This window comes from Fomitopsis serialis (assembly GCF_022376445.1).
Source record: "Fomitopsis serialis strain Sig1Antser10 chromosome Unknown B0H18scaffold_15, whole genome shotgun sequence".
NCBI classification, from domain to species: Eukaryota; Fungi; Basidiomycota; class Agaricomycetes; order Polyporales; family Fomitopsidaceae; genus Fomitopsis; species Fomitopsis serialis.
Window position 1 is genome coordinate 301264 of NW_025954975.1, and position 17607 is coordinate 318870.

General features: G+C 56.5%; 5 protein-coding genes across 5 annotated transcripts; 2 read left to right on the top strand and 3 right to left on the bottom strand.

Moving 5' to 3' along the window:
• Nucleotides 1-6263: 6263 nt before the first annotated feature.
• On the bottom strand, nt 6264-8319 carry B0H18DRAFT_1083684 (Alpha/Beta hydrolase protein; the record flags this gene model as incomplete). The annotated part of the gene is made up of 10 exons (XM_048031693.1): nt 6264-6418; nt 6501-6876; nt 6932-6957; nt 7014-7131; nt 7192-7285; nt 7341-7619; nt 7674-7773; nt 7826-7894; nt 7949-8034; nt 8093-8319. 10 exons carry the CDS (start codon nt 8317-8319, stop codon nt 6264-6266), a joined length of 1530 nt encoding a protein of 509 aa, XP_047896366.1.
• Nucleotides 8320-8811: 492 nt separating this feature from the next.
• On the bottom strand, nt 8812-10469 carry B0H18DRAFT_1116638 (uncharacterized protein; the record flags this gene model as incomplete). Its single annotated transcript, XM_048033465.1, has 6 exons — nt 8812-9664; nt 9722-9749; nt 9805-9979; nt 10034-10079; nt 10145-10217; nt 10280-10469. The coding sequence occupies 6 exons, from the start codon at nt 10467-10469 to the stop codon at nt 8812-8814; spliced, it is 1365 nt and encodes a 454-aa protein (XP_047896367.1).
• Nucleotides 10470-11930: 1461 nt separating this feature from the next.
• On the top strand, nt 11931-13065 carry B0H18DRAFT_991925 (uncharacterized protein). Its single transcript, XM_048045091.1, has 3 exons — nt 11931-12383; nt 12437-12504; nt 12553-13065. Exons 1-3 carry the CDS (start codon nt 12075-12077, stop codon nt 12938-12940), a joined length of 765 nt encoding a protein of 254 aa, XP_047896368.1. The 5' UTR covers nt 11931-12074; the 3' UTR covers nt 12941-13065.
• A 502-nt stretch (nt 13066-13567) lies between these two features.
• Nucleotides 13568-14811, bottom strand: B0H18DRAFT_1209127 (uncharacterized protein; the record flags this gene model as incomplete). The annotated part of the gene is made up of 3 exons (XM_048036306.1): nt 13568-14578; nt 14646-14710; nt 14769-14811. The coding sequence occupies 3 exons, from the start codon at nt 14809-14811 to the stop codon at nt 13643-13645; spliced, it is 1044 nt and encodes a 347-aa protein (XP_047896369.1). The 3' UTR covers nt 13568-13642.
• Nucleotides 14812-15682: 871 nt separating this feature from the next.
• B0H18DRAFT_829925 (uncharacterized protein) lies at nt 15683-17367 on the top strand (the record flags this gene model as incomplete). Its single annotated transcript, XM_048039384.1, has 5 exons — nt 15683-16075; nt 16144-16344; nt 16423-16513; nt 16563-16855; nt 16912-17367. Coding segments are annotated over 5 exons (1434 nt in total), but the record flags the coding sequence as incomplete, so codon positions are not given.
• Between the last annotated feature and the right edge of the window lie 240 nt (nt 17368-17607).

The following is a 17607-nucleotide window of genomic DNA, read 5'->3' on the forward strand; positions in this document are numbered from 1 at the left end:
CCGCTTAAGCCGCCGTAAAGCCACATGTACTTTTCCTGATGATGTCACTTGTCTGCTGGAACCTATCGGACTGTCTCGTACGCAAGTGAGGCTTCACATCAGGACCCAGTCCGACTCATCAGGGCACAGGTCAGGCTCCTAGCTTGAAGCCGGGAGGCTCATCAGTATGTCCGTCACTATGTAAGCACGGAGGTATCGTGACTGTAAGTGCATCGACTGACAGCTTCAAGTTGACTCGACGACGTACTAATGACGGACTACTAGTAGTAGACAGGCAGCGGCATATTGGGCCAGGTATCCTCGAGTATTCACAGCCCAGGCGAGCCACCTCCGCTGCCCGCATCTACACAAATGCGTGGACAGATGCACCGACATGTCATCATGGATCTGCGATCATTTGAATAGATGGTCTGGAAGGTACGTTGTAGTCGCATTGGATGAATTATCTACAAATCATTGACTGGTTGCGGCTAGATGGGCATGCGCCGTGTGAAATTAGGATGCTCGCGGTTTGACTGTGCTTTCCCGAAGACACGGTCGTATTGTAGGTAGCATGCGATGGTCTTGATTTCGAGTGTACTGATCTTCTGCCCTTAGTTACATTTACTTGACCGATGAACGTGCATCATCAATGGCATTGTATGTAATAACATAAACCAAAGGTGCACCCCAGTCGCGAAGCTTGCCTGATCCCGGTGCCACGAGCGCGCCCAGGTATCTGGTTGGGATATGGCGAGTTTGCCATCTGGGGCATTCATTTATCTTGCCGCCCTGACCCCGTCCGAGCTGTGGCCGACGCAGATGTAAGTACTATGCGACTCACACTAACTTGAATGCTGCATGAGTGCAGTCGCGGCGTGATCCGTAGAAGATGAGGTACGGCAGCACATCAGGAAAACCCTCTTTGAGCAATAACAACGAATGTTGTATTATTACCGCGAAAGACGAGTAATTGTAGCCATTCGTATGTTCGCTGTAGTAGCAGTATATTCGCTATGGTCGAGAACTCAAATACGAATAACACGATATTGCGAAGAATGCAGCGGTGTTCGGGCCAGGGTTCTACACTATTATATGGATCATTCCCTTTATTCCCTTATTGTTCGCAGTACATTCAGCACACAGACACATAGGTATCAGAAAACGTGGAATGCATTACAATGTACTGTTGGCAATCCAAGACAATACAGCCAGTACTACTACTACTACTACTCGTCGGCGAGCTACTTCTAATGTATAATACCTGTGAACCACTCGGGATCGGTACCTATCCATCGTATGACTCCAGCCAACACTTGATGTATGGGCAAGAGAAAGCACGGGCGTGTGAGCTAGCGGATGGCCGAGCAGAAGCACGAGCGAGCGCGAGCGGGTGAGTGTACAACTCAATCAGGTAGACAAGTGGGCGGGCGAGAGAGAGCGTGGGCGAGAGATGGGTGGGCGAAAGGGAGCAGAGGTCAAATTGGGCATGGGCAAGAGGCGGCGCAGGCGGGAGGCAGTGCAGGCGAAAGGCTCAACTCGCCGCGAGGCCTTGCCCATCCAGCTCAGTGTACCGCTTCGACCAGTGAGTCCCGTACGCAAAGTCTTCCTCCTCGAAGTCTTGCTGGTGAATGTGTTTGACCGACCTATGCAAGCCAGGCTGAGACGCCTAAGGAGCGTCGTCTGAGCCCGCGTGCGCATCGGCCGAGTCGTCCGGGAAGGCCCGTTGACCCTGAACACCGCTAGGGTGACCCCGGTCATCTTCATCTTCATCTTCGTCGAGAGACAGATGAGAGGAAACGCGCGGACGAGCATGGCCGTGCTCGCTATTGTTCGAGCCCAGTGAGCGGAGGTTGTTGTATCTGTCGCTGTTCGCAGAGTGCGATTCCAGGACGTTGCCGCCGCCAGCAGCGCCGGATGTAACTGTATGCGCGTGGTTCACGTTCAGGTCGTCTCCAGAGCCCGTGGTCTGCAGTTAAGACGGGACAGGCAGCATCAGTGGGCGAGATCTGTTCACAGACAAGAACTCGGACCCGTACCAGTACCAGAGAGGGTGCCTCCGAGGAAGAACGGCGAAGACGGACGAGGGCCCGACAGACGGTGAGCCTGACTCGGAGGCAGGAAGGGCTTGGTCAAGCGAGCGTCAGCTTCAGAGCTATCAAAGGACTTGCGGTTCGCACCCAGTCCGGAGACACATTTAGCTGAGAGACGGGTTTGCGCTTTGCGAGGCCGGATACTACATTGAACAGCTTGTTTGTCGCGGCTTTCAGAGCAGCTTCGACACTGTGATGGGTGGGTATACGCGCGTCTTTCGGGGCGAACGTGTCACTGTATGAGTGCGGAAGGGCTGAGTGCTTCCGGAGAGCAGCCCGTTCGGGCGCAACGAAGGAGTCGAGGTTTCGGGGCGAGCACTGGCGGGCAGGCAGGCGAGCAGGCAGGCAGACGAGAGCGGGCACGGAGGCGAGAGAGGGCGGGCGGGCGAGAACTCGAAGCCGCCAGAGGACGCATGCGCAAGAACAACAGGTCGGCAGAGGACGCATGCGCAAGAACGACAGGTCGGCAGAGGAACGAGCTGGCAGGAGGATGAGCGTGCGGGCGAGCAAGGCGCCGACGTGGCGATGTGAACATGTGACTCGATGCAGATCTCATTCAGGGCAGACATACCTGCCCTTACGCCGCATCTGAATTTGCCGTCTCTTGACTGTCCGTCGCTCCCAGTAAGTTACCGCCCTCCTACCACCCGCCCGACACCCTTCTGCAATAGTGCGCGGAATTGGGCGTGCACACCACGAGCACATCGACAGCTCGAATCACAACACGGACCGTGGTCAACAACTGAGCGACAGCGATGACGACGAGCGTGCAGGGCCCATACTCTGCGTGCAGACATCGCCGATGGAGTCGGATGGACGGACGGTGGACACACGAGTAAAGGGCAGACAATGTCTCGGGCTTAGGTGAGTGCATATGCAGGCGGATGGGTACGCTAACAGTGAACGCAGTATGCAGTGAGGTGTAGCAGTCTGCTGCACGACGCGTACGGCGACCGCGAGCACGCGGGGCCAATGCCCTGCATGCAAACGCGGCCGACGAACGAGCTGCCGGGCGGACAAGTGAGCTGACTACCCGGGCGGACGAGCAAGCAGCTGGTGCCAGTACACACGCGCCGACCACGAGGACGCCGGGCGAATGCCCAGTACACCAATATGGCTGATGAACACCCAGCCAAACAGGCGGGCGAGCGGGCACACAGGCGGGCGATGACGTGCGCGGCGACCGCGAGCAGTGTGCAGGACTACTGCCCAGCACACAAGCTCAGCCTACGAACGACCCGCGCGTGCTTGAGCAAGGGACGGCAGATGGCGGCGACGTTGAGCAGGGCCGTGGCGTGCGCCAGCGCAACTCGCAGACTCGGACCGCGAGCGCGCAGGGCCAGTGCCCGGCTTGCACACGAAGCCGACGAGCGCGCCGTAGGTACGGGCGCAGTAGCGAGTAGTTGGGAGGGCGTACGGATGCGTGCATGGAGAGCGGGGATGCGCGAGCATGAGCGGGGAGGATGGGGAGGATGACAGGTGCAGGTCATAGACCCAAACTCGCGTCCACTCACTCGCTCTCTGCTCATCTGCCCTTAGTGCTCGTCTGCTTGCTCACTGTGAGATGTCAGGTAGCCCGAAGTATATAGTAGTCTGGATTCACGGTACATAGCATCACTTGTTATTATGATATTGGTTTGACAACTCGGAAGCAACCTGAATTACTACCGTGTGCATAATCAAAGTAGGACATTGTCCGATATTACTTGTAATGGACCAAACACGACGCGGAAGTCTCACAATTCGTGACGTTCTCTGTATTAGTGGGATTTTCAATGTGTTATCACGAATTCCGGAAAGAGGGTTTTCCTGATGCAACTGCCTCTGCACGTCACAGCGTCACGGAGATTTTCAAGATGACAGGTCGAAGGGCCATGAGTACATCATCCCTTCCTATGTTCTTCTGCGCTTTGCGAGCACGATAGCTCCCTGCCGCCGGGTATCACGACGAGACATGAGGTGAGCAATGACAATATATGCTCACCTTCCTCATTCTGATCTGCGACGGCAGACACTCCGGTCGATGCAATGTATATCGACTGCTCGTACGTCTCCGCTGCTGCTGCACGCCCAGATCCGGCCTGGCTCGGCCGTGCGAGGCAATGTATGTATAGATCGTCTTCCCGCGAGCGGGGTGTCTGCAACGGTGCGTAGACAGCCAGTTGCACATGTGCCGACGCCTACTGACACCGCACTGAGCAGGAGGGTCGCTGCCCACATCCGCGAATCTGTCTGCCGGTCAACAGGGAGCAGCGTGTCAGCACTGCTCAGGCTATGTGATCGATACTGCTAACCTTCTCGGATTTCACAGGCACTCGTGAGTGCCGCTGACCGCCTGGCCTGTCAGGCAATGTATATACCGACCAACTCCCAGCGAACGGCGCGTACGTGCTCCTCGTGCTCATGATTGAACACATGAGCAACTTACCTTGACGGATTCGCCATCGGCGTGAAGCGCGTTCAGTAGCATGCGTCGGTGTCTACAAAGTTCGTGAGTGTAGGTCAGGGCAACAAGTCCTTCGTACCTTTGCAGCCTTTGGTCCATCAATGGTAGGGTATGCGTACTCGCCTATACTGTTCGTGAGACCCGGAACGGCAAAGTAGGTATGTATCGGCGACCGGCTTCTCGGGCCATGTGCCAGGTGCGCTGTCGATCCGACACTGGTATTGTCCGTATGGCTGACGTGACGTGCCTGTGCTCAATAGGTCCGTGTCTATCAATGTCAGGGCAACAGGTACCTTGTACCTTGGAAGGCTCGAGCTCTCACCTAGGCCCGGAACATCAAAGTGTGTATGTATCGACGTCCGGCGAGCAGTGTCTTGAACCATGTGCAAGGTACGTCTTCAGTTGCTGCCGTCCATATGGCTGACGTGACGTGCGCAACAGGCCATACGTGTCCTTGTCTGCGTATGTACGAGCCCGGGCACGCAGCGCGCGAGCGCTGCTCCGTAGGCTCGTTGGGTGGATCAAGTGAAGTCATGGGCATGAACGTTGATGTATATATAGATCGACTCCCGGCGACCGACGTCCCGCGCCATGTCCGGGTCCTAGGTGCGTCAGTGATCTACCGGCACGCATGCTTACTTTGTACCCGGAACAGCAATATCTATATGTATCGACGTCCGGCGAGCGACTTCTCGCGCGATGTCCTAGGTGCGTCGCTGTCATTGATCTAGTCATCCACATGCTTACCTTGGATGCAGAAGAACAATGTATGGATATATCGACGTCCCGCGAGCAACCCCGGGCCCCTGGGCCGTGTCCGAGGTACGTCGATGATCCACTGATACTCTGTCTTGGAGACTGACCCGATGCCATAATCGATAGGCCCGCCCATCCGGCTTGCTCGTCGGAGTGCGCAGCGCGTCGGCGCTGCATCCTGGCTATCGTCGCGACCACCGAGTTCCTCGCCTAAGATCGCATGCTGCGCGATGTCGATGTATCGACGTCCGGCGAGCAACTTCCTGGGCCGTACACGAGGTATGTCATCCAGTCAGCCCTGAGGCTTCAAGCTTCGTGGCTGATGTGAGACTGTGTTGCACGGGCCCTCGTACACAGTCTTCCGCGCAAGCGCAGCCACTCTGCTGTTGCTGTTAACGACGGTCCAAGTCGGCGGCCCGTCTCGTCACGAACGACGATGTGTATATGGATCTCCGTCCGGCGAGTCAATGACCTCCTAGACGTAAGCTCATCTCCTGGATCACTCACACTGCATCACTCACACTGACTACACGGGGGCGACATCTCATACTCAGGTCTTCCTCGGCACAGGGAGTCCATTCCGCACGACAGCGTTGACTCTGGCCCTCGTTCGCGACCCACATTCGCGTGCTCATACGTGGTGAGTTGTGTCGTCTGTGCATTCGCATTGCGTGTTCGCTGATGACTTGCGCCGATGGAGTGTCGCAAGCATGCGGTGCCGACTTGCTGGCCATAAGACGTGTCTCGCCGTCGCGTGAGTCTTCCCCACCTTGAGTACGTTGTTTGTGTTCGCTGACTATCTGCGAGGGCGAGCTCGTCGCAGACTCTGGGCACGACGTCACCATGTACTCGGGGTAAGTGATTGTATTGACTCTGTATGTACACGCGGCGACGGACGTTCGACGAGGGACAGACGCACCTGTGTAGGGGGAGGGGCCATGCGTTGCAGCGCGCGAGGCAGAGAGAGGGGGCTTCTTTTTTTTTGTTCGTCAACATGTACATACCGGGCCCCGTTTTGCGCGATGGACGAAAAGTTTTGACCACCCATAACACGCGAGCTCCCTGCGGGGAGGCGAATCCATGCCCGAAAAAAGTACGTTTTTGGACTTGGGAAAATCGTCGTGTTTTGCCCTCCAGCCAATCCCTGCGCCCACACGTAAAACACCCACGCCCGCCGTGCGACGATCCCCGCCCCGCCCCCACGCCGCACTCGCACGCCCGCTTACAGGCTGGCGTCTTCGCCTCGCCGGCCACGTCCTCGCCGACATCCCACCCCCTCCATGCCTCTGCCGTCCACGCCTCCGCGCCTTCCCACTCGAGCTTGTCGACCCACATCCGGTTCGCGACCCAGTTGCACTGCCAGTCATACGTGCCCGCATAGATCAGCATCCGTACACCGCGCGCGAGTAGGCCCGCGACGTGGTACTGAGACGGTACAGCCCACTTGTCCAGATGCGCGCGGAAGCCCGCCCCGACCGCGCTGCTACATGCGGTGAAGTTATATGCAGAGGAGACGCCAAGGAGGGCGCGAATGGAGGGATCATCAAGGAAGGACTTGATGACGGCATTTTCGGCATAACAAAGGCTTGTGCCTTCGCAGGGCTACGAGGGGTGACATGCGTGAGAAGTGTGATGAGTTCATATGGATGACACGCACCTTCGAGATGTCGTACGGGTTGCGTCCTGCATGTGAAGACCAATATCACTTCCCTGCCAGATTTCTCGCGTGTCAGACTCACCACTAGCCCAGTAACCCGTACTCAGCTCGGAGTCGCAGAAGTTCACAGCGGCGTTGCAGTCAATAGCGTCGAATTGGTCGATACAATTGGCGTACATCGCTTTCTGGCAACGCGGTAGCTAGCGCGATACAATAGATAATCATTGCTACAGCTTCTACATGCTGTAGAAAGGACGTACCGCCATCTTCATCCGCACGCAGGTGCTGATCTTCTGGAAGGGTGCAGCTAGGGCTGCTGTGCCGCACTCTATTTCATATCGTCCAGGATATAATCTTGGATGTGTCCTTCACCACATACTCTGCATTAGTTCGTATAGGGAGTGCGTACGTTGAGATATCCGTGATGCCATTGCCAATGATCACGCTCTGTAGATTGATTGTCTCGCGTCCCTCTGCCTGCGCGATACGGTTCTGGTCATAGATGTAACTCGCAAACGCGGGGAGATATCGTCCACCGTATGACTCGCCAGCGAGATGCAGAGGGCGTCCAGCAAACTCGGTGAACGTCTGGAAGAAGATGGTGATGAAGGCATGCACGTTCCGAGCGGTGTCCTCAGTGGTCTCGATCGTCTCGCCGTAATCTGCGTACGAGAAGCCGACGCCGACCCTAAGCGATTAACCTCGTCAGCATGTGTGCAAGATTGCAATATAAACGGCCTACGGTTGGTCGAGGAAGAATATGTTAGCTTCCGCGTTCCACGAGTACGGGTTCCAAATCGTTCGATTATGGGAGGTGCCTGTCATATCGATTTTGCAAGGCCCTATATCCCGGTCATAACCAGTTGCATATTCCTCGCCGCAGAATGAACTGACCTAGCTCCATGAGGAGGCCCATGGACGAAGAACAGCCCGGTCCACCGTTAATCCACATCATGACATCGTCTGGTCGCGATTCTGTATCAGTGAGAGTTCAACAGCCATCGAGATTACTTGGACCTGTTTCTGGCTCCCTCCTGCTCTCAAAGAAGTAAAAGAACAGGTGCTTCGCGCCATGATCGACGTCCAAATAGCCGGTGTATACGCTGCCACCATTGGTTAGCCTCATGCTCAACCAGCGGTCAAACAAATCGGATGTCGTACTTCACAGTAGGGTCGCAAAATTCGGTTTTCTTGACGCGCACTGCGTAGCCCGGCAAGCTTGCATGGGCGAGCTCTTTGAACGTATCCTTTGATCCGAGGGCTGACAGTCGCAAGCTTGATTCAAAGTCACTAATCCCGACCGTTATCTGCTCCTTGACCTGAGCGTGAACACCAGCCAGAAAGACACTGGCAGCACAGAAAGCTGTTGTCCATAGCTGCAACAACATGTTGTTCGAGAGCGGCGTATCTCGGTGTACAGTTCGCCAGGCCTAGGGGGATTCAAGGTCGCTCACACGCGAACTTCTTTCAAGTTGTCGCGGGACGCGGGCGCGACGGCGCGCCGCTTATCACGTGGGTCGCGTTGTGCCCGAGCGGAGATTCAAACGACGACTTCCAGCCACAGGCGCGTCGCGAGCGGTGCGCGGCGATGTCACTCGACGCCGGACAACGCACACTCAGGAATACCTACATAAAGTGAATTCGCCATCTACTCTGCTGCAATGTCGACGGCCCTCGCTCGCTGTTCTATTTCTCCGATGCTTGATAATGGTCGTGATCGTCGTATCATAGAGTATAGTAACCTGAGGTATACACGTATTGTTCTTTATGACCGAGTCGTCGTCAGCTAACGTTCGCTATCCTACACATCATAGACATTTTGTTGAAGGGAAAGGAATCGGTGGCGCAAAACCAATACGCCCGTGTGGCCCATCCCGCCTTCAGTCTTCCTCGACAAGCGACACTGCCAGCGCAATCTTGTCTGCCAGCATCTGATGCACCTTGTCGGAGACAGACACCGGCACATGGCGATCAGTCGTCCAAATCTTTCCGTTTGTCTCCATTGCGTCCTCGTCCTCGAAGCCCCACTCCTCTGGGTCGTCCAACAGATCTGAGAACACCTTGTGGGACGAGACAACGAACAGAGACACGTCAGGGTAGTCCTTGGCGAACTCTCGTGCGGCGGCACGTAGGTGTTCGTTCCAGACCTGGATAAACCACCTGGCGTCGTCTGAGCATCCTTGCGTCATCATCCTCGGCGCGCGGTCCGCAGGGGGTACGTCGATGATGAGGAAGTTGCGTGCGCGCGCCTTGTTACTCATACATTGAACGCTGTCGAACAGGATTGAAACCACATCTTGCAAATCAGGGTTTTGTGCGGGGTCGCGCTGTGCCGCACGCTCACGCACGCGGCGCGGTATAAGTGCGTTATGGGTTACTCGATACGCAGCTTCAAATTCATCACCAGTCGCGTCCTCGGGCTCGTGATCGAGGTCTGCCGGGTTTTCGGGTCTGTCGTCGGTTGAGTGCTCGGAGTCCTCATCAGTTTGATTATCAAGTTCATCGAGCGTTGAATCTCCAGGCTCGTCGTTGGCTTGGTCTTTACATTCGCCTTCGGTGCCCCCACATTCGCCTTCGGTTCGACCGCCACATTCGTCTTCGATTCGACCGCCACATTCGTCATCTGGTTGACCTTTTGACCCTTCGTCAGTTTTGTCTTCTTCAGTTCCGTCGTCGGAGAGGTTTTCAGAGTGGTTCTCGACGGGTACGGGTTCCACCTCAATCTCTTCGTAACTGCCATTTGCAAGGTAATTAGGTGTCCAAGCGCGAGATATGTGCGAAAAATCTCACCAACTATCGAAGAAGCCCAGCCAGATGACTGGTTGATGCAGGTGAGTCGTTAGATTGCAAACTCATCGTCTCTTTATGCTCACCGTATAAGGTCGTCTCGGGGTCAAGAGTGTCTTCTCTCGTCGGAGGTTGCTCTCCGCAATAATCGTCGGCTTGAACCGGGAGGTCGCTCAACACGGATGCAATCTTGGTCGCATGGTTCTTGACCTCGGCAGCCGCCCTTCCCTCGGCGTGGAACTTGTCCCTCAGGTAGTCGTGCTAGACCATGCAGTGAGTGTAAGTAACATAGGCACCGGACAAACGCACACATACCCAGACTTTCTCTTGATTATCCGCACCGATACTAAAGATGTCGCCGCTGGGCGGGTGCGCATAGTCAGCACGTCGTCTAACATGGAGAACGGAATGGTTGATCCTACGCACAGATGCACCCACGTCTTGAAACCAGCCAGGCCCGGCCAGTTGTCGCGTTTGACTGCCACAGGCAGTATAGTGTCTATGGCGGGCCATAGAGGATGTCAAGGCGAGTCACAACCACGAGGGGCTGTATCAACCTACCGTCGTATTGTGCATCCCGGATGTGCCTCTTAGGCGTGGACAATGCAGGCTCGATGGCCTTTTCTTCTGGTGCCGCACCCGGTCGGACCGGGCTTCCCGTCATCCTTGCTTTCTTCTTGAGGGGGCTGACTTTGGGAGCTGCAGGTACCCCGACGGTCTCACCATCGCGTGGGCGTTTTGTCCTGGACATCGTCATGTGAGGGACAGGGTGGGGGGGGGGGGGGGGACAGTATGGGGTGGTGGTGGTGGGAGGACAAGATGTGTTGAGGGCGAACGCGTCCCGGCCCTGGCCATTTAACGCGTCCAGCATCGCGTTTTGAACGCGTCACGAGGGCGTGGCTTCATGTTGGCCACGGTTCATCAAGCCACAGCTCGATGCTCATTGGATTGGATTGGCCGGGCGGTGTCTTAGAACGGAAGTTCGGTTGTGCACGATAACGGTCGGTTTGACTCAGGAAGTCTGATTTTCGGTGTCACACAGCGGTGACGCTGGATTGATGTCGCCAGAGCTGAATATTGTCATACTGACCGCGCAGAACTCCGCTTGCAGAGAACAATGCACCGTATCGGTTTTGAATAGGTACAAGTATTCCAGCAACGCCTTGCGTGACGCGACGTCACTGGGTTCAGCCAGCGGCACCACAGGCGCGACAGAAGATTCCATAAGCCTCGAGATCACCATGAGGCTGCAGGCTTGTTCTGGGGGAATGGTAAGCAGTGCCATGCACTTCCGCATCACAGCTGATGTTCTCAAGTAGGTCATAGCCTCGGGTTCTCTCTGTGGGCACCTTGTCCGAAGTATAAGAGCAGCTCTTTCAGGACAGAACATCTCATGCAGAGACGCATCGGGTATCCTATGATGCCACTATCTTCGCGCGGGTGGCGGGGTTATACGTAGGTGTCCTGATCGAAGAGGGTACCGGAGGGTCGAGCACGTACGTTCCTTCAAGCTATATGCTTCAGAGCATGCTTAGAGTGTACTATAATTCTAGAGAGACAACTCACTGCACGTCACGCAAGACGGCCTTGGGGCTTCGATCAAGTTACGCCCGCTGCTCTCACATAACAGTTGGTGTCTCGCGCAGATTTGAGCCGAGTCGATGAAAGCAACGAGCGCATGAAGAGAGACGGAGACAACCCTAGCTCCTAGCTCACCGGTGCTCGAAATCACCGAGTCTCAATCCGAGTGAACGAGGTTTACATGGTTCCACAAGGCGAACCAGTGGCGATCCCACAGCCACAGCCATCTCCCTGCTTCGGGGCACCCAATAGGTAGAGTAAGTACTCGGCTCTCCGTTCCAGGCTTCCCTTGTGCTTCCAAATCTTCTCTTCTATGCAGATTAATAGCTACTAGTGCTACGCCTGCGGAGTGATCGCATCTTCGTCGCCACCGACCCCGAGTCTTTGGCTGTCGTTGAGGTAATACTCGTCGCCTCACCCAGTTTCAACCTCTACAGACCAGCCCCGGAGAGCTTCCAAAGGCATGTGCACACCGTCTCATGTGCATTTTCTGCCTAGTAGCCTGGCTCGAGAATCCTGAACATAGCCACTGTGCGCGGTTTGTGACGCAATCTCGCGCTTTGCCTGCCAAGCGCGCATCCAGGCTGAGGCTCAGGTATGTATGAGTCATCGATGTATCACGATCTGCCCTTCGGCATTCCGCGTTGTCTCGGATTGCCATCTCAAAGATAAGTTATGCGTTTCGCTCCCTACTGGGGCCTCATATATATAGACACAGTCGCTCACCTCGGTGTATCGTCGCTCGTACTGTGAAGCCACTCGCGCTGGTACATCGATGGCCGATATCGCAACGACCCCTTTCCTCAATGCCCTCAAGTCAATTTATCCCTCCCAGGGTCTCACGACGCCCGATGGCGTCCTAGAGCAGCCCTGGTACATCGTCGCCGCCGTATCCTTCAGCGCGAGCCGGAAGCCTGCCGCCGTCCCAATCGTCTTTCAGTTCGTGCTCCATGAGCTGGAGGCCGCCCAGCTTGTGACTGGCGTGCGCGCGGACTCCGAGGAGTGGCGCGCCCAGCGGCTCAAGCTGGCAAACAAGATCCGTGAGGCACTCCTGCATTCAGGTTTGCTGAGTGGGGTGCCGAGGGTGAGCAGCAGCGATGCGCACCGCGTTATGGACCTAACATCGTGGCTCGGCAGATCATAGAGAGCCTAATCGCTCTGCACGGTGCTACACCAGAGGAACTGCAGACCAAGGAAGTTCTCCGGTGAGCATGATTGAATATTTCTTGTCTCTCACTAACCGTCTTGCGCAGAGATCGCACCAAGACTATCGCAGACTACGAACAGAGCGGCGAGCGGCTCTTCCGCTCTATGTATCGCGAGACCGCGGACACCGTGCAGGGCCTGCTCGACCGTGCGTACCCGGACCTGGGCTGGTTCTGCAACACGGTCGGGTACGGTATCACCTATGGTGGGACGAACGTGCTCACGCAGGTGGAGATATCCTACGCCATCGTCGCGGCGCTCATCGCGGTCGACGCGCCGCGGCAGATCACGTGGCACCTCGCGAACGCGCAGCATGGCGGGGCGACGTTCGAGGAGGCGAGAGCGGTGAGGGAGATCGCGGTGACGGTCGCGCAGGCGGCGGGCGTAACATGGTCGGATGGCGTACCAGAGGTGGCTGCCGGTGACAAGCCTTGAAAGAGCTTGAGTAAACGCCGTGACACTCTGTACTCGCCTATGTATGCTCAAGCTGTATTCAATGCCCGTATATCACAATTCGCGGTGCACACATAATCGATCATTGTGATAATGTCACGGTGCGGACTCCAAACAGTGTGCAGGCATCGCTCTCATTCTGTCAAAAGGGGAAGCACGCTCATCCAAAAGCAGAGCAAAATAAACATAAAAAAGCGACGCCAGCACTACCCCCCTGATCATTGCATGCTGACACGGAACACTGCGCAGTTATTCCACCAGCAATCACAACTTCAGCAAGTATAGTACCAGGCCCTGGACGAGAGAGTAAATAGACCTTATAACAATATTAAATACTGTGCCATCGCGAACTTCGAACACGGTCGTGTATTCTGTTTTCTGGGCGGCGTGTCACGTGCTTCATCCATGCCGAGCATATAGCGAAAAAGTAGTTCTGTCGAGAGCTAAAGAATTCGGCAAGGTGGACTTCCGGGATGCTGGAACGAACATGCGAGTTCCATCATGCATGCACGTACAGGTTGCTCGCTTGCTGAACAACTTGAAACGAGGAACTTCAATTATTGCTGATTATCGAAGTTGATCTTTCGCTGTCATTCTCAAATGAAGCTGTTCCAGATGGCCCGTCTGTCAGTGTGCGCAAATGCAATCCCATAGAATAGAAATGGACTGCATGCGACTGGACAGTCATAGATGATCCGAGAAAGGTACATGTTCTCCTCTAAACCTATGTGTGCGGAGATTGATGACAGCATAAGCTTTCCAAGCCTTGCGATACCGATAAAAGCTGCCAGCTGCAATCCAACGGATGGACCATCGGAAGTGACCCCACCATGCAGCCCAGGTGCGCTCGGAGAGCCAGGGTGTCTCAGGCGACCGAACCTCCATCCCAAAGTACTCCATGAACGAAGGATAGAAGCCGGCATGCCCACAGTCCACGAGCCAAAGGTCTCCCTGAGCATCCAATATCATGTTGCGCGGGGCAAGGTCTTGGTGAACGAGGACATGCTGCTTAGCCGGTTGGAGCACGAGGTCGTAGCGTGGTTTCAATACCGTGGGGCGACAATTCACAAGCCACCAGTTGAGATAGCTGGTGAATACTGCAGGAGAGGCGTGGCGCGCGGGGCCGCGTAGAGCGTATAACCATATGCAGCGGGTCCGACCGCTGTGGGCGCCACCAGTCGTTTGCGACGTGACAGCATGAAGTGGCAGTCGAAGATTTTTTCGTAGTTGCCATGCTGCACGTACAGTCCCCCACAAGCCGAGGTTCCACCACGCTTGTGCGAGAGTGGGACCACTGATCCGTTCCATGACGATGTAGTAGATCCCATCATCTCCAGCAGGAACTAGACGACGAAAAGCTGGGACCCTCACACCGGCGGCACGCGCATGTTGGAGGGCACCAACCTCGTCTGGCAGGGGCTCTTCATCGAAGTCATGCCCGCTTCGCTTGGCGAGGAGGGTGGGGAATAATAGCCGGATCGGCTGTTGTAAATAGGGTAGTACTGAGGCTAGACGTGGAGAGCGGGTGATGTGTTCGAGGAGCTCGATGTCTGAGTAGCTATCAAGTAGCTCGTCTACGAACGCTCTTGTGGCGGCAGTGGCGACTGTAGCATCCGCGAGCTATCATATTCCAATGCTTCAATATACGTATGTCTGAGACCGTTGAATACGAGAGCGCACAACATACCTCAGATGTGGTTCCCGCCGCTGCGGCGACTCGGCCGTCTTTGTCTGACCCGTGCTGAGCGATGGCTATTCCACGTACTTGAGAGTTACTGAGTGGAGTTTGCGGCGGTCAAGTGGCACTCACCATATTCAACTCTGTCTCCTACAGTCCCATCCGCGAGGCTCATACTTAGCGCAGTGAGAAAAATCGACGCCAACACTACCCCACCTGAGTATGCTTGCCGACATGGAATACTGCGCAGGTAATCCACCAGCAATCACAATTTCAGTAAGTGTAGTGTATACCCTGCTCGCTGAATCATATGTAAGCAAACGTTTGAACTCCCATAATCAAAGGCAACGGTGTGCTAACGCCAACTATAGACACGGCTAAGTAAGTGATTCACTGGGCGGACGGTATGTCACGTGCATCATTATTGTACTAAAGACACTGGCCCGACACCTCCTCGAGGAGGGCTGCGCCGCTGCAGAGTCGACAGAACCTGATAAGTACCGTCTTACATTTATGAGCAGATGGCTGCCTGTTCCACGCCGCTCAGCACATCGACCTAAGTTAGATGCATCATGAGCGCGTAGCCGCTGCTTTGTATCATGTGCCATACCCAGATGCAGCGGTCGATAGTCTTAAGCTTGAATTGAAACAACCATCTTGCGATCACCATCTTTACTTTGCTGTCCTTCTTCCAAGCCTGGTGCACAAGCAACGACTGTCAGCGGAAGCCTATACGAGACGACTGGAGACTTGCCGGTCCGACGAGCGGCCGAGGAGACCAAGACCCATCCAGACGTCACGCGCAACGCACCGCCCGTGACTGCTCCTCCATCCTGCCTCATCTCTGCGAAGGGTCGCACAGCTGCGCGAGCTCGAGTCCCTCGACAACGCCGACCCGACCTGGACGTGTTAAACGACGGCGGGCGTCCCAGAAGCATCAGCGCACGGCCGTGGAGTCAGGCGGCTGTATCCGGTGAAGGCCGAACCGTGACGAAGCGCAACACCCTTGCCCACCGGCTCCCGCTACATCCTCACCGTCCTCAGCGATGGGCAACAGCACCTCCTCGGGTCGCGGCCACCATGAGGAGACCGTCGACTTTGGCCACCTCACACCGCAGGGGGTCTACACCGGCTCGCGCGACTGGAACCAGTCCGTAGTCGCACAACTCATATGCGAGCGCAGGCTCGCCCCGTTCTACCGACCGCTCGAGGATTACGACGAGTCGTGGGATGAAGAGCAGATCCTGGCGCATAGGAAGGAGCCGCCTCAGGACTCGGATTCACCCGCGGAGGCATCGTCCTCCCGCGGCGACACAGGCAGCATATCCTCCAGCCGGTCGCACAAACGCGGACATGTAAGCACGAACTCGAAGGAGGTGATTCGATATCCAGAGGCAGCAATATACCGCGGTGCGGTCGAGTGTCCGATCTGCTTCTTGGTGCGCTCTTTGTCTTCCCGTTAGCCCACCGCACGACGCTCAACCCTGTCGCGCGACTGACTATGCAGTACTACCCACCGAACATTAACCATTCGCGCTGTTGTGATCAAGCCATATGCACCGAGTGCTTCGTGCAGATCAAGCGCGCCGAGCCAAATCCAACGCATCTCGTCTCCGAGCCTGCGGCCTGTCCGTACTGCGTGCGAGAGAGCTTTGGCGTTGTCTACACACCGCCATCCTGGCGCGCCGGGCTGGGTAGCGAGGGAGCGGTGAGGACTTCTTGCTGCGCTGATTGATAGCCCCCCGGTGTTGACAGGCGTTTGCAGACACCACCCTCATGGCCGGAGTCGCCCAAGCAGCCCGAAGCAAGTCCGACCGCCGCGATGAAGCGGCCGCGCAAGAGCTTCGGTGCAGACAGCCCAGAGGTCGTCACGATCGGTGCGTCTCCTCTGTTTGCGATCTATGCTGTCATACCAAGCCCTTGCAGATCAAATTCGCCCGGACTGGGAGGCGAAGCTCGCGGCTGTACGTGCCGCGGTCGCGCGGCGTGCGAACCGGCGCATCATCATGCGCCAGGTGGGCGATCGGCTTGTTCCTGTCGGGATCAGCAGTGGGCGCGTGCATGCGCTCGCGCCGGAGGAGGGAGGACAAGCGGAGAATGCTGAGGGTGCAGTAGAGCCAGGAGGTGGTCGCAGCCGGCGCTCGCGGAGAAGACAACAGAATCAGGATCTTAATCAGTTGCTGGGTACGATGGGCATTGCGGGGCAGGATCTCGAGGAGGTGCGTCGTCTCGGATACCTTACCCGCAATCTCTATTCCTAATGCTGTGGGTGAAGCTCATGATAATGGAAGCAATGCGGCTGTCGCTAGTCGAGCACGAGGAGCAGCAGCGGAAGCAGCGGGAGGAAGAAGAGAAGAAGAAACGCGAGCAAGGCGGTGAGGGTGCGCAGAGCCAGGCTGCTGGCTCTGCCTCTTCGCTGGCACCGCTCGACACGACCTCTGCCGCAGGACCATCATCCGCGCCTACCCTGGAGTCGGTCCCGTCGCAGACCAGCATGCTTGCCTCGTCAACACCAATAACTCCTGTTAGCGAGTCACCTACCACGCAGAGTCTACTTGCACCGGCCGCCGCCTCTGCCTCTGCTTCTGTCTCCGCTCCCACCTCCGTTCCTATTGCACACAGCCCCGCCTCGTCGACCACTCCCGACGCTTCGCTGTCGCCTTCAACTCCTCCAGCCGCAGACGGTGACTCCTCGCGGCCGCACACGCCTCCATCCGTGTCCGAACCATCGGGCAACAACAGTTTCAGTCGCCCAACTGAGTTCGACCGGACGGACTCGATGGCGTCGTCAATGGCACCGGGAGCGAGCAGAGAGAACTGGGACGTGCTATCTTCCTCGCCGGAATCGGCGGTGTCGCACAAGCCGCTCTTACAGTCGAGGCCGCCAAGCCCCCCGGTCACTCCAGCTGTTGCTGACGCCGCATGAGTGGGCGCAATTCGTTTACGGACGTGACGTGCCGAGGGGGTACGG

Coding starts and splice junctions, on each gene's coding strand:
- B0H18DRAFT_991925 (XM_048045091.1), top strand. CDS start 12,075: ATGGCCGATATCGCAACGACCCCTTTCCTCAATGCCCTCAAGTCAATT. Junction 12,384..12,436: donor TGCTGAGTGGGGTGCCGAGG/GTGAGCAGCAGC, acceptor GTGGCTCGGCAG/ATCATAGAGAGCCTAATCGC. Junction 12,505..12,552: donor CAGACCAAGGAAGTTCTCCG/GTGAGCATGATT, acceptor CGTCTTGCGCAG/AGATCGCACCAAGACTATCG.